The sequence below is a fragment of the Equus przewalskii genome, chromosome 17 (assembly GCF_037783145.1).
Source record: "Equus przewalskii isolate Varuska chromosome 17, EquPr2, whole genome shotgun sequence".
In the NCBI taxonomy this organism is placed as follows: Eukaryota; Metazoa; Chordata; class Mammalia; order Perissodactyla; family Equidae; genus Equus; species Equus przewalskii.
In genome coordinates, this window is record NC_091847.1 from 55,348,929 (window position 1) to 55,363,807 (window position 14,879).

General features: G+C 35.8%; 1 protein-coding gene across 4 annotated transcripts in view; it reads left to right on the forward strand.

The window, feature by feature from the left end:
* The window catches only part of AGPS (alkylglycerone phosphate synthase), a 139,478-nt gene that overhangs the window by 72,282 nt on the left and 52,317 nt on the right, over window positions 1-14,879 (forward strand). For all 4 annotated transcript variants that reach the window (XM_070580263.1, XM_070580266.1, XM_070580265.1 and 1 more), the window contains one exon: window positions 10,757-10,884. In XM_070580263.1, coding sequence (XP_070436364.1) covers window positions 10,757-10,884 — 128 coding nt within the window. The remainder of the gene's footprint in view (window positions 1-10,756; window positions 10,885-14,879) is intronic.

A 14,879-nucleotide genomic window follows, 5' to 3' on the forward strand; every position in this document is an offset into this window, starting at 1 on the left:
GTAAGGAGAAAATAGTTCCAGACAGAGTTGAGAGAATAAGGTGGGGAGGGAGTTGCCCTGCAGAGAGAACTGCATGTGGGCATGCTCAGAAGTGAGAAAGAACCGTGTGTGCTTCGTGAAGCTGCCAGTCTTTCAGTACAACTAGAACAGAAGATTTACGTGTAGGGTGGAGTGGGCAGCAGATCCAGGGGCAGAGTGGTAAGGGTCACAGGGTGGCTGGAGGGATAATTTGGTCTTTTATGCCTTTTAAAATAGTTTGAACTTTATCTGAAAGACTGGACTACTTTCCTCAGTAGTAAATTATTGTATAAATTTAAGGAAGGCAAACTCATTATAGTAAAGTAAGCAAAGAAATATGATTTATGAGAAACATATTCTAGGGTAAATTAATTACTGTATTTAAATGAGATTTTATTGTAAATATGCATGTAGAATGCCATACTGATTTAAGAGCATGAACCATGAAATCTGTCAGATCTGGATTTCAGTCTTGGTTCCACCACTTATATTTCTGTGACTTTCAGTAAATTAGGTGTTTCTCTATGTCCAATGTCCTCAGCTATAAAATGGGGATAATATAAATTATCCATCTTCGTAAGTTTTTTGTGAGGATTAAATGAGATTGTGCTGAGCAGTCTATAAGCATGTAGTAAGTAATCAACAAATGTTAAATGTGTTACTCTTGTTGTGGCTGTTTATTATTTTGGCATCAATGATCTTTACAAGTGTATTTATGGTCCCTAATCCCCATTTCTGTATTGTATGTATATAGAGTCGTCTGAATATAGGTCAGGAGACAACATTTACTGAGAAAGTAAATTTATGTGAAATCATGTTTTTTTGTAAAATGTATTTTTATCTGCTATTTTGAACTATCTAAATAATAACCTCATGCCTTAAATGTGAATTATAAACTTTTCCTCTAGCTTTAAAAATATTTTCTTTTGCGAAAGTTAAATTTGAAAGTATTACCATTAAAAAATCTATTTTCCACTACCCTACTATGTTCCATGTGTGACTAACCATGTTAAGTTTAATGCTTTTGTCTTGTTATGAAGTTTTCATAATGATTTTTTTCTGCAATCAGCTTCCTCTCATTTTAGATGCTATAACATGATCAATGTAATGAAAATTTCAATAAATAGTCAAAGCATTTGAAATGCTTTGCATTCTTTTTCTGTGTGTGGAATTTACTATGTAGTAGCTTATAATGATTTCCTCATTTATTTGAAAAACAGTTAAAAGTACATTTTTTTTAACCCATGACCCACACTTGTTTTAGCCATCACTCTAGAAAGAAATACATGGAATGCTTATTATCAGTCCTCTTGTGTAGTTTTATTAGTCATTTTTTGGTTATATAAATCTTACTCTTTGGTGGATTCCTCAGGAAAGGCAGGTTTGTATATCCCATGAGTTCTGGAATGTTCTAAACTGTTTTTCTATAGCCTTGATACTTGTAGGACAGCTTGAGTGGCTATAATATCTTTGGGTCACTCTTTCTTTCCTGTTTCTTGCAAATGCTGCTCTGCTGTTGCTTTGGTTTTCTATGTTGTTCTAAAGAAATCTGATGCCAGTTCTCTTGCCTTTGTAGCTTGTTTTCTCTTTTTGCCTGCAGGCCCTGGGGATTTTTTTTTTTTTCTTTCTTTCTTTCTTTTTTGAGGAAGATTAGCCCTGAGCTAACTACTGCCAGTCCTCCTCTTTTTGCTGAGGAAGCCTGGCCGAGTTAACATCCGTGCCCATCTTCCTCTACTTTACATGTGGGATGCCTACCACAGCATGGCGTGCCAAGCAGTGCCATGTCTGTACCTGGGATCCGAACCTGTGAACCCCAGGCCGCACAGAAGTGGAACTTAATCGCTGCGCCACCGGGCTGGCTCCGGTATTTTTTTCTTTATTGTTCAAGTTTACTACTTTTACTACTCAGACTTGATTGTCCTGGGTCACTTTGCTCTGGTACCCAGTGGACCCTTTCTGTCTATATATTCAGATCTTTTAGTTCTGGAAAGTTTTTTTAGATTGTAGTGTTAAATATTAGGGTTTTTTAAATTAATTGTTTTAATTTTTCTTCTTCAGGGACACCAATTATACATAGGTCTGGCTCCCTTTGCTTGTTCTCCATCTTAACCACTATTTCTGTGATCTTTTTTTCTCAACTTCTGTCTTTATTTCATTTTCATTCTCTTGATTATTTTCCTGCTTTTCTTCACTGGCTTTTATTAAGCTTTCATTTGAATCTATTCTCTCTCTCTCTTTTTTTTTTTTTTTTGCTGAGGAAGATTTGCCCAAGCTAACATCTGTTGCCAACCTTCCTCTTTTTGCTTGAGGAAGATGTACACTGCGCTAACATCTGTGCCAATCTTCCTCTATTGTGTATGTGGGTCACCACCACAGCATGGCTGCCAATGAGTGCTGTAGGTTGGGCCTGAGAACTGAACGCAGGCTGTTGAAGCAGAGTGCACCACACTTAACCGCTAGGCCACAGGGCTGGCCCCCTTGATTCTGTTCTCTATTCTCCTTTGGCTACCTTATAACTTAGCCTTCATGTTTTTTTTTTTTAAAGATTGTATTTTTTTCCTTTTTCTCCCCAAACCCCCCCGGTACATAGTTATATAGTCTTCATTGTGGGTCCTTCTAGGTGTGGCATGTGGGATGCCACCTCAGCATGGTCTGATGAGCAGTGCCATGTCCGCGCCCAGGATTCGAACCAACGAAACACTGGGCCGCCTGCAGCGGAGCATGCAAACTTAACCACTCGGCCACGGGGCCAGCCCCTAGCCTTCATTTTTTAATGTGTTTTGTTGTTCTAGTTCTTGTCTGAGTTTGATCATCTCTTATTTCATTTGTTCTTGTTCTTTGTCCATTTATGTTTTTAGTGTTTGTATTTCTGATTCAAATATTTTTTTATAACCCAAGATGTTTGTTTGGCAGTATTTAATTCAGTTTGAAATGTTGTGTTACACTTTTCTTCAAGATCATGGTTGGTTTTGTGGGGGAGACTTTTCATCAGAAGAAAAGTTTTATTTACATTTTCTGACTTTTTGCAGTAGTTTTTATGGACTTGGTCTGCATTTTTCTGTTCCTATTTATTACTTGGAAAGAGTTCCTAGTTTGAGAGTGTTCTTTTCTGTCACTTCTACACTCTTTTGTGCTATTTGTTTTATGGGTGGTGGTGTCTTTGGTGGGAGAAGACATGGCATGTCTTGTTTCTCTTTCATTTCTATAGGATCTTTAATTTTCCTCTTCTTTTATTCTTTCCCTTCTCTGCCTTGTCTACAAGGAGTACCACATCTCTCTAAATATGATGTTCCCTTGAAGATACTCCCCTTGCTTCTCCAAGGCTGTCAGTTTTGGTTCCTCCCATCTGAAACCCCTCCTCGTACCCAGGGCTGTGGATTACCAGACCCTGTACAGAATTTTGGCATTATTGTTGCGCTTTTACTTTCTGGGGTTGATTTTGTCTGTACTTCCTCCAAGTCCTCTGCTACCCTCTACTCTTTGGAATGGAGTCTTTTAAGCCACTCCTTACTCACTTTCTGCCCTTACCAGCTTGCAGCAGCTAGAAGGCTGTAGAAGATCTGTTGAAATTTTTTCTTTTTATCTCTACTTACAGGTAATTTGAAGGTCGTAGTGTTTTTTGTCTCCTAGTTATACTTCAGTAATTACTGAAAGTGTAGGTCTTGTGTGGTTTTATTTGTTTTCCTTTGTTGATTTTTATGTTTTGGGGGAAGAGTAGATGGAGAGGGAAGATTCAGAATCAAATGACTGCCATGTTTCTCAGTTCTGAAGTCGCCTGAAAGTATATTTTCAAATCATGAAAGATTTTATTTACTTTAAGAAAATACTTGCATTTCATGTTAAATAGCAGTTGAAGCTTTCAGTTTTCTTGAGGACAAACATTAGATTTGAAAATTATAAAAGGGAACATTCTTAAATTTATTGCAAAATTTTTGTTAAAACAGAAAGAAAAGTGAATGACATATAAGTCTCTATGATGTCACATTGCCATGGAGTTATTTTTACACAGTTATATAAAGTGGATATGAAATATTGGTACAATGTGCATATAATCAAGCGATGATAAGTAATCTGAATTTGAATCTAAGTCTGAGTGGAAGCTGCCCTCAGTCAAACTGCGTTTGCGACCTGGATGGATGGGACAGCCCTGCAGAACTCATAGCTGGAGAGTTGCACAGACTCGCTCTGGTCATTTTATTAACCATGCAATAATGCAAGGTCTCCTTTTACTAATTTCTAGTTTTCTTAACCTCACTTATAGTGTTATGGTGGGTGTTACTACTTTAGGGTGCCTACTATACATGTGAGGCAATATGGGTATATAGAAATTTAAGGCATGATCACTTCTTACCAGGACCTTAGAATTCTGATGTAGAATTAGAATTTTAAAGAAAATTTGCTAATGTAAAGGTATTATATATTTTAAAATCAACTTTTTGAAGAAGTAATTACATGGACAAAATTAAAATATGTACAGACGTACAAAATTCAAAAGGTGCCAAAGGATGTCTTGGGAAAAATCTGCCACCTGCCCCATTCTTCCAGGCATGTCCCTTGCCCAGGGGAAACGCTATTGTTATATATAAGCAGATATGTATGTGTTTTTAAAAACACAAGTGGGAGTTTATTACTCTTTGCTTTACACTTAATTTTATAAAGCTTGCTTCATGTCATCATGTTGAGTCACTTCCTTCTTTTTGACCACTACCAGATATTCTAATCCTTGACTGTACTCTTGTGTTTAACCAGACCCTGTGTGATTGGCATTGGTTGGATTATATTTAGATTATATTATATGTTGTAATTAAAAGAATGTTTTCAAATGGCATCATTTCTCAGATGTAAGGAGATACAAAAAGCTGGGAACTTGGAGTTTAGTTTTAAATAGAAAAATTTTCTGTCTAAAATCAAGGCTTATACTGACCTTCTTTTCCTTAATGCATTTCAATCTGGTGACTTTTGAGTTGGAGCAAGTATTTATTAAAGTTTTTGGTTATCTGTGGGCAGATGAGAGTAAGTGGAAAAGATCGTTCATGTCTTTAGGAGCTTATGCGTCCTGACAAATTTCAATTTATTTGTAGAAACGCCTTTTAAGATGAGGTGTTAATTCTAAGACTATCAGGAACTTCTAAAAATGTTGGAAAGAGTAGAAAGAATTACAAATAAGCTTAATGATGGTGTCAGTATAGTGGTAAGCAAGTGAGCAACTTTAAAAATTAAAGCGATACTACTTGTCTTGGTAAGAACGAATAGGTGTGATAGATAATTCTGTGCTGGCAGATGAGGAGACAGCATAATACTAATAGTTTACCTGTCAGCCTTTTGCCTCTTTTCTGGCAAAGGTTTAGAAGTTCTTTTAGACTCCTTCTATAGTCTAAGATATCTATTTCTAAAATTTCACTCTTTATGAAACGTATGGCTGGTGGCTCCTTGTTTAAGAAGATAACTGAAGTTTTCTTTGTAATTCATTCTGAGAATTAGATAACTTATACTGGTTATTTCTCTTTTTTAGTAGCTTTATTGAAATATAATTCACATACCATAAAATTCACCCATTTAAAGTGTATTCCTTAGAAGAGAGAGTTTCTAAGGTTGGTGTTTGAGATTTTTTTCTGTACCTAGGAGGGGTCCTCCGCACTATTTCTTTCTTCTTTTCCCCAGTTTTATTGGGAAATAATTGATGTACATCACTGTATAAGTTTAAGGTGTACAGCCTGATGGTTTGATTTACATATATTGTGAAATGATTACCACAACAGGTTTAGTTAACATCCATCATCTCATACAGATAAATAAAAAAGAAAAGAGAAAAAAATTCTCCTTGTAATGAGAACTCTTAGGATCTACTCACTTAACAACTTCTCTATGTATTGTACAGCAGTGCTAACTGTAGTCATCATGTTGTATATTACATCCCTAGTACTTACTTATCTTAATACTGAGAGATTGTATATAAATATAACTTTTTAATCTGTTTGTCCGTCAGTGGATGCTTAGATTGTTTCCATGTCTTGGCTATTGTAAATAATGCTACTGTGAACATGACAATGCAGATATCTTTTCAAGTTAGTGTTTTCATTTCCCTTGAATATATTCCCAGAAGTGGAATTGCTGGATCATATGATGGTTCTATTTTAAATTTTTTGAGCATCCTCCATACTGTTTTCCAGAATGGCTGTACCAATTTACAATCCCACCAACAGTGCGCAAGGGTTCCCTTTTCTCCATATCCGCACCAACACTTGTTATCTCTTGTCTTTTTTGATGGCCATTCTAATAGGCATGAAATGATATCTCATTGTGATTTTAATTTGCATTTTCCTAATGACTAGTGATGTTGAGCATCTTTTCATGTACTTATTGGCTATTCGTATGTCTTCTTTGGAAAAATGTCTATTCAGGTCCTTTGCCCATTTTTTAGATTATTTGTTTTTTGATATTGAGTTTTATGAGTTCTTTATTTATTTTGGATATTAACCCCTTATTAGATATATGGTTTGCAAATATTTTTTCCCATTCCATAGGTTGTCTTTTCATTTTGTTTATGGTTTCTTTTGCTGTACAGAAGCTTTTTTTTTTTTTAAGGAAGATTAGCCCTGAGCTAACATCTGCTGCCAATCCTCCTCTTTTTGCTGAGAAAGACTGGCCCTGAGCTCACATCCGTGCCCATCTTCCTCCACTTTATATGTGGGCTGCCTGCCACAGCATGGCTTGCCAAGAGGTGCCATGTCCGTACCTGGGGTCCAAACTGGTGAACCCTGGGCTGCTGAAGCAGAATGTGTGCACTTAACTGCTGCGCCACTGGGCCGGCCCCTAGGAGCTGTTTAGTTTGATATAGTCCTACTTGGTTTTTATTTTGTTGCTTGCGCTTTAAGTGTGATTTCTAAAAACATCATTACCAGAACCCATGTCAGGGAGCTTTTTTCGTATGTCTTCTAGGAGTTTCGTGGATTTAGGTCTTACATTTGTCTTTTTGACTTAATTTTTGTGAGTGGTGTAAGATAGGAGTCAAGTTTCATTTTTTTATATGTGAATATCCAGTTTTCCCAGCACCATTTTTCGAAGAGACTGTCTTTTCTCCGTTAAGTATTCTTGATTCCTTTGTCAAGTATTACTTAACTGCATATACTTGGGTTTATATCTGGGCTCTCGATTCTGTTCCACTGGTCTTTTTGTCTGTTTTAATGCCAGTATCATACTGTTTTAATTACTATAGATTTTTAGTATTGCTTGAAGTCAGGAAGTGTGATGCTTCCTGTTTTGTTGTTCTTTCTCAAGATTTCTTTGGCTACATGGGATCTTTCGTGGTTTTATATGAATTTGAGGAGTGTTTTTCTATTTCTGTAAAAAATGCCATTGGAATCTTAGTAGGGGTTGTGTTGATTTATAGATGTCTTTTGGTGATGTTGACATTTTAACAATATAAATTCTTCCAATCCATGAACACAGAATACCTTTCTATTTATTTGTATCGTCTTCAATTTCTTTCATCAGTGTCTCGTAGTTTTCACAGTAGAGATCTTTCACCTCCTTGTTAGATTTATTCCAAAGTATTTTATTGTTTTTGATGCTATTGTAAATGGGATAGATTTCTTTATTTCTTTTTCAGAAAATTCATTGTTCGTGTATAGGAATGTTACTATTTTGTATGTTAACTTTGTATCCTGCATCTTTACTGAATTTGTTGGTTAGTTCTAACAGTTTTTTGGTTGAGTCTTTAGGATCCTCACTGTATGAAGTCATGACATCTGCAAATAGAGACAGTTTTACTTCTTGCTTTTTAATTCTTATGCCTTTTATTTCTTTTTCTTGCCTGATTGCTCTAGCTCAGATTCTAGCATCTCCTCTGTTTCTAACCAGGAAAACTAGCTGACCTACAGTTTTGCTTGTATCGCCAGTAAATTTACCTGTGTCCTTCCAGTTGCCTTTTACCACATCCTCCACTGTTTTCATGAGTCTTCTTAGGCTTGAACTTCTCTGTGCTCTGTTGAAAGTAAAGTAATTTCTTTTGGAAAGAGATTAGGAGCTGTCTTATGGCTTGTTTCTTCTCTCAGGCAGTCTCTGAGCCATGGCTCTGGAGGGTGGGGGTGGGGACAATGGCATGCTTTTCTCTGAAGACACCCCTGCTTTAGGAGCTAAGTGCTGAGGGGAAGGAAGAGGGAAAGTAGGTCTTCTCGGTTTGCTTCTCCTGCGTGGTACCAGCCCTTTATGAGCCAGGGCGAGGGTGATTGGGAACACAGTATTAGCACACCACTCAAAGTAGAGCCTCTATCCCACCAGTTAAGGCTGGGTGCAAGAAGTGAGCCTCCCAGCCCCCTCCACACACACACTTGGATACACTCACCTGGAACTTAGCCTCAGGAAAAGGTAACTGAGGGCAGAGTGTTATATGGAATAGAATTAAAGTTTTTTCTGAAATTAAGAAAGCCTTCATGTATATATCCAAGAGAAAGGAAAACATATGTCCACACAAAAACTTGTACTTATGTATATTCATAGAATCATTATTCATAGTAACCAAAAAGTGGAAACCTATGGAACTTTCAGCCCCACTCCCTCGGCTCTGGGGAGGGGAGAGGAGCTGGATGTTGAATTAGTCACCAATGACCAATGGGTTAATCAGTCATGCCTGTGTAATGAAGCCTCCCTAAAAGTCCCTAAAATACAGGTTTTAGAGAGCTTCTGGGTAGGTGAACACATGGAGGTGACGGGAGGATAGTGTATCTGGAGAGGGCGTGGAAACTCTGCACCTCTTCCCTCTTACTTTGCCCTATGCATCTCTTCCATCTGGCTGTTCCCGAGTTGTATCCATTAATAATAAACTGGTAATCTAGTAGAAAAAAAAAAACAAGAAACCCCAATGTCCGTCTACTGATGAATGGATAAACAAAATGAATTATACCATACAGTGGAATAATATCTGGCAATTAAAAAGGAATGAAGTACTTAATACGTGCTACAACTTGGATGAACCTTGAAAACATTATCTAAATGAAGGAAACCAGTCACAAAAGAGCACATATTGTAAGATTCTATTTGTATGAAATGTCCGGAATAGGCAAATTTATAGAGACAGAAATAGATAAGTGGTTGCATAGGGCTGAGGTAGGTGTGGGGGAATGGAGGATGACTGTTTCATGAATACAGGGTTACTTTTTGGGGGTGATAAACATGTTTTAAACTTAGATTATATAGTGATAGTTACATGTGTCTGTGAATATACTAAAAACTATTGAATTTTACACTTCAAATGGGTGGATTTTTTTTTAATATCTTTTTTTTTTTAAGATTTTATTTTTCCTTTTTCTCCCCAAAGCCCCCGGTACATAGTTGTATATTTTTAGTTGTGGATCCTTCTAGTTGTGGCATGTGGGATGCCGCCTCAGCATCGCTTGATGAGCGGTGCCATGTCCGGGACCGGGATCCGAACCGGCGAAACCCTGGGCCGCGGGGAAGCAGAGCACGAGAACTTAATCACTCGGCATGGGGCTGGCCCCTCAAATGGGTGAATTTTATGGGTGTGAATTACATCTTAGTAAAGATGCTAAGATAAAAGAGGAAGTCTAGTCACTTTATCATTTAAAATGTACAAGATGTATCTGTTTTTTATTCAAATATTAATGAGGCCAAACCTGTAAAGCCTTTGTGATTTTACAAGTCATAATAGATACTTCATATCTCAGTAAGAAATCATTTATATATGTGATGAACATATTGTGACCAAATGTAATGTAATTTACTTTTTATGGACTCATAGTAGTTTTTAATCTTGTATTACATATTAACGTTTTATTTTAGGGATATTATAAATTTATTGGAAGCTTTGATTTTTGTGATACTTTTTATTTCTAGTGTGTAATTAGTTCTACAATCTCAAAGATTTCTGTCTTTGTTCTTTTTTTCCTGATTATCAGAAAACTTGCTAATAGCATTAAAGATAATTTCTACCATTTGTCCCTCAGAAACCACTGGTTTGAAAAGCTTGGCTTTGTGAATATAATTGTTTCTAATCATGTCCCTTCAAATATTTTAGCATAGATATTTAGATCATGTAGTTATATTTAACTTGCGTTTTTCCTCTCTGATTTGTCCCCCACTCCTCCATGTAATAAAGAAGAGAACATTTGTTTCGTTGGTGCTCCTCTTGTGCTAGATATTTATAATGATTGTTTTGTCTCTGAAATATCTGGCTTTTTTGTTTCTTACACGGACATCTCAGTATTGCCTTTGTCTTTTCTTTGTATGGATTGTGGAAAAAAGGCAAGATGTAGTAGTCCCTCTAATTTCTTCTGTCATCTTAAGTTCTCATAGAAGGTTGAGTTCTTTTTGCCCCAATAAATTGTTCTCACAGTAAAAATAGGCACAAATATCAAAATATACTTTTGTATGAATGCATATGAGATGTAAAAGTCTGTTCTTTTTTAGATATTTTTTCTTTTAATAAGTTGTGATACTTTTAAAATTATTTAAAAGTAACCTTCTTGGAGAAAGTTTACCTTAAAAATGTTTTAAAATATTTATACATAACTGAGAAAAATGTATTCCAAAAATTGTTTTTTAGAAATTGTGCAATTTACTTAGTTGGTTTTCTAAAAAGACTTGAGTAGCTGTTATTCGACACATAGAACAGACTAGATAGATTTAAATGTGAATAATAGAATAATTAGATGAAATAGATTTAAATATGATTTAGAAAATTGGCATGTGATATATTGCATTATTCTCCCTTCTTTTTCAGGAACTCTTGGTGTGGTAACAGAAGCTACAATAAAAATCAGACCAATCCCTGAATACCAAAAGTATGGCTCGGTAGCTTTCCCTAATTTTGAACAAGGAGTAGCCTGTTTAAGAGAAATTGCAAAGCAGGTAAAAAAGATAACCACCCATATATATTTATATTTTTAAAATCCTACTGCATACTTGATTTTGATGTGTCACATATCATCTTTGTATTTAGTTATATTTGTGGTTTCTGCCCACTTCTATATGAAGTGGTAATGTAAGATCGTCCCTTTAAGTGCAGTTGCTGTTTCTTTCAGTAATTATATGCCTATTTCTTGGTTTAAAGAGTGCTGTACAGTTTTAAGCCAAGGTAAGTTATGTATTTGAGTTGATGGCTTTGAATGATTTTGTCTTTTATTGAATGTTACGTTTTCTTAAGTTATTTTTGGATAAGATATTTTGTGATTAATTGAAGTAATATTTAATTTTTCTTAAATTAAGACACTTATTGAAATTAAAATAGTGGCCCCAAAATTTAGAAATTAAATATAGATAATCAATTTTTATCAATTCTTAGAATGTGCTGCTACTGTGCCCTATTTATAATATTATCTAAGCTATAGCTTAAATTAAGTAATATAGTATAGCATAATATGACATAATATATTTAGCTATGACCTAAAAAGAATTCCCATTTTCTCCTCCTTTCTTAAAAAAAAAAAAGGATATATTATCAAAAGTTTTTAAAAGACTAGATAATGCCCAGTAATTTTATTTCTGTGTTTAGTTCTGTGTATCAGTGTGGAAATTCTTACATTTTTTTAGGCATTTGGTTCATTGTTTGACTTAGAATGGTTTGTGAAAATTCTTATTTCGTCATTTCCCAGGGAGGAAGTCAAGGGAGTAGACACCAGCCTCTTTCTTCTTGCTTTCCCCAAACTCTGAGAGTTCTTTAATACTTCCCGTCAGCTATACCTAGCTATAATCTTGAGGGCAAGGGTGCTTTCTAATGTGACCTGCACAGGTCTGCTTCTGGGCATGCAGGGCAGAGTGGAGGGAGGATCGGATGAGGCAAAGGAATGGGATCTGACGAGTACTGCATATTCCTGTGGGCTTTCTAAGGTACTGAAATGGAAAGTGGTGAAGAGTCTCATCTTCCCAGCACCCCAGAGAACCATTATGTATTCATGTTTTAAAGAAATTGAAAATGAACAAAAAAAGTTGTATTTACCCACATGTTTACCATTTTCAGTGCGTTTTATTCCATATACTCAGTTTTGCTTCCTGAGGCACTCATTCTTTCTAACAGTTTCCCTCTTTTAGGAAGTCCAGCTAGTGATCACCTAATCTAACAGTTGACAAGGATAATTTTTTTTCTTTTCTTTTAAAGATTGGCACCTGAGCTAACAACTGTTACCAATCTTTTTTGTTTTCTGGTTTATCTCCCCAACTGCCCCCCCGTACATAGTTATATATTCTAGTTGTAGGTCCTTCTAGGTGTGCTGTGTGGGATGCCACCTCAATGTGGCCTGACAAGCAGTGCCATGTCTGCTTCCAGGATCCGAACTGGCGAAACCCTGGTCCACTGCAGCGGAGCCTGCAAACTTAACCACTCGGCCACGGGGCTGGCCCCCAACAAGGATAATTTTTATAATTTCCAATTAGCTTTAGTTACTTATCAGTTAGATCACTTCCCCCATCAGGACTTAGCCATAGGCCCCTTAATCTTGATTGTCTTACTCCTGGTTGGGAGGAGAGTTTAAAAAGAAGTATAGTGTTGGAATAAACAATCTTGAACCTGTGGCAGGTTACTTGGGTGGTGTTAAAGCAGAAGTGAATGTTAATTGTTGAAATTCTTACATAAGAGCTCCTAATTCACTAGAGCTTTGGGGATATTATGTTATGGTTAGGGAGCTAGACTGTATGTATAGTAAGTATTATGCTGTGTTTGCTAAAATAATGAGATGGCAGTAATATTAAAAAGCAAGATTATTCAGTAAAGGAGGAGTGGAAATAAGTTTTAGGAGTACGTATCTGAGCCCTGAGCAGTAAAGTTCAAGTGTGTTCTGATAATTGTTGCTAAAACTTTTCATCACTTAAAGGCCAGGAAAGTCATTTCAAATTTAAGATACCAGGTATTAAGAAATAAAAGAACTGTTTGCAGAGCCTTATGGTTTTGCCTTTGAGTTAATACCTAGGAGAATGGAAAACTAGGGGTTTTTTTCTTTTTAAAGAAAACAACCATAAGTTCACAACTGAAAATGAAAACGAGACTAAACATTTTCCATAAATAGATTATATTTCCTTGTTAATTTCAAATCTTCCTTAATGAGTGATTTTTTTTTTCTGGGGTTTTTCGACTTTGTGTTGTAATTTATTTTTTGTGTTAAGTACTTTTATTTATATTTACTTGTCATCCTTGTCAAGCTTGACTCTCTGTCCCCCAAAAAAGCTTTATTATTAAAGATGTAGTTCATATTACCTTTCTTGTTCAAGTTTTGAATGACATCTTTTTAACTGGCAATTATTGCCTCCATTTTTTTATGGCAAAATAAACATGAATGCCAAGTTAGATTTTTAAAAATAGTTATAGAACTTATGAAACTAGTCTGATTTGTACATACTTTCGACAGATCTTCACAAGGTCACATTCAGTCTATGTAGGCCAGCTCTGCTTCTTCACAGGATCTCCACTCTGTAGGACACAGAGTCAGTAAAAAGCGCTGTTGTAGGATCTTTGGAGTGGAGGTGGGCATATTTTATGCTCTCCTAAGTGCTGCATTTGCTTTCCGCATTGCAAATACTCACATGTAAATATATCTTCGGTTTCAATGAGAAATGATGTACAAATGTTTCAAAATCCTAAGTTTTTAATTTCATTAAAACGGAAATGTTTAATTTAAACATAAATAGTTGGTATAACCAGGTGCAGTTTTTGTTACAATTTAATATGCTCCTGGTAGAAAGTAACAGAGAAGAGCTACTTGTTGCTAATGAAAAGCAGGGGGTGAAATTTTCCTTCGTCTTGCGTAAGTCAGTAAAAGTTCTCCTTTTGTTTGTTTAAAAAATTTGTTGGGTATTCATACAAAGACCATAATCTAAATTCACTACAGAAAACTATGTTGGACATATATCTTGAAATAAATAAAGGTGATGATTGATAGAAAGTGCCACCCTGTGGTTAAAAAACCGATCAGAAAGAAAGCTCCTTTTTAATCAATAGTTTTAATAATTTGGTTCTGTGTACTTAGACAATTTTTAGAGACATAAATACCTTGTGACTAGGAATGCTTGCCTCACTTGAAACTGATTTAAAAGCCTAGATAATATTTTATTCTTAAATATTGCTCTTATAAATGAAACAATTGCTGAGAGTAGTTGCTGGGATTTGGAGATATTCCACTGTTTGGGGAACCTACCCATTTTACTCCTGTGATAATGCACATGTGGAGAAGCATTAATGTTATCTTCCCTGGAAATGGGTAAATGCTAGTATTATGGTTTAGGGGCATTTATATATTAGTTTCTAGAATGTACAAGTTTCATATGTCAAGAATGGTACTGATTGTGCTGCCCTACTTTGTAACAGTATTCTCAGACAGAATAATTGAGAAAATTATCAGATTTTGGCATTAGTCATTGTTCAATTTGCAATTTGGAATTTCAGCTGATAGCAGGAGAATTAAGATCCATTAAAATAGATGGTACATGGTTTATGGTTGTGCCAAATTCTTGATTGAATAATGAGTTGGCTGCTTGTAATTCCTCCCTGTCATTTCATAGCACTTTCATTTTTGCAATATTTTCAGATGCAAGTTGCTTTTGAAATGGGAAACTGTATTTTGGATGAATATATTTTGGAAAGGAGCATACGTGATTGTTCACAAATAGCAAAGCGGGCTCTGTGTGTATTTTCATCACTGTTCTTACTGAAGGAAATAAATTAAGCAACTTTATACTGGCAGCAGAAGGATTCTACTAAGGTCTCTCATCTGATCTTTGTCCGTGTAAGGAATTATCCTCTTTCAATTCTTCAGTGCCTTATGAGGAGCTAGAAAGGAAGATTTAGTGGAAGATTAATGTGATTCTCTCTCATAAGTGGCGGTTCACTATAATCTCCAACTTTACTCAGTAGATGG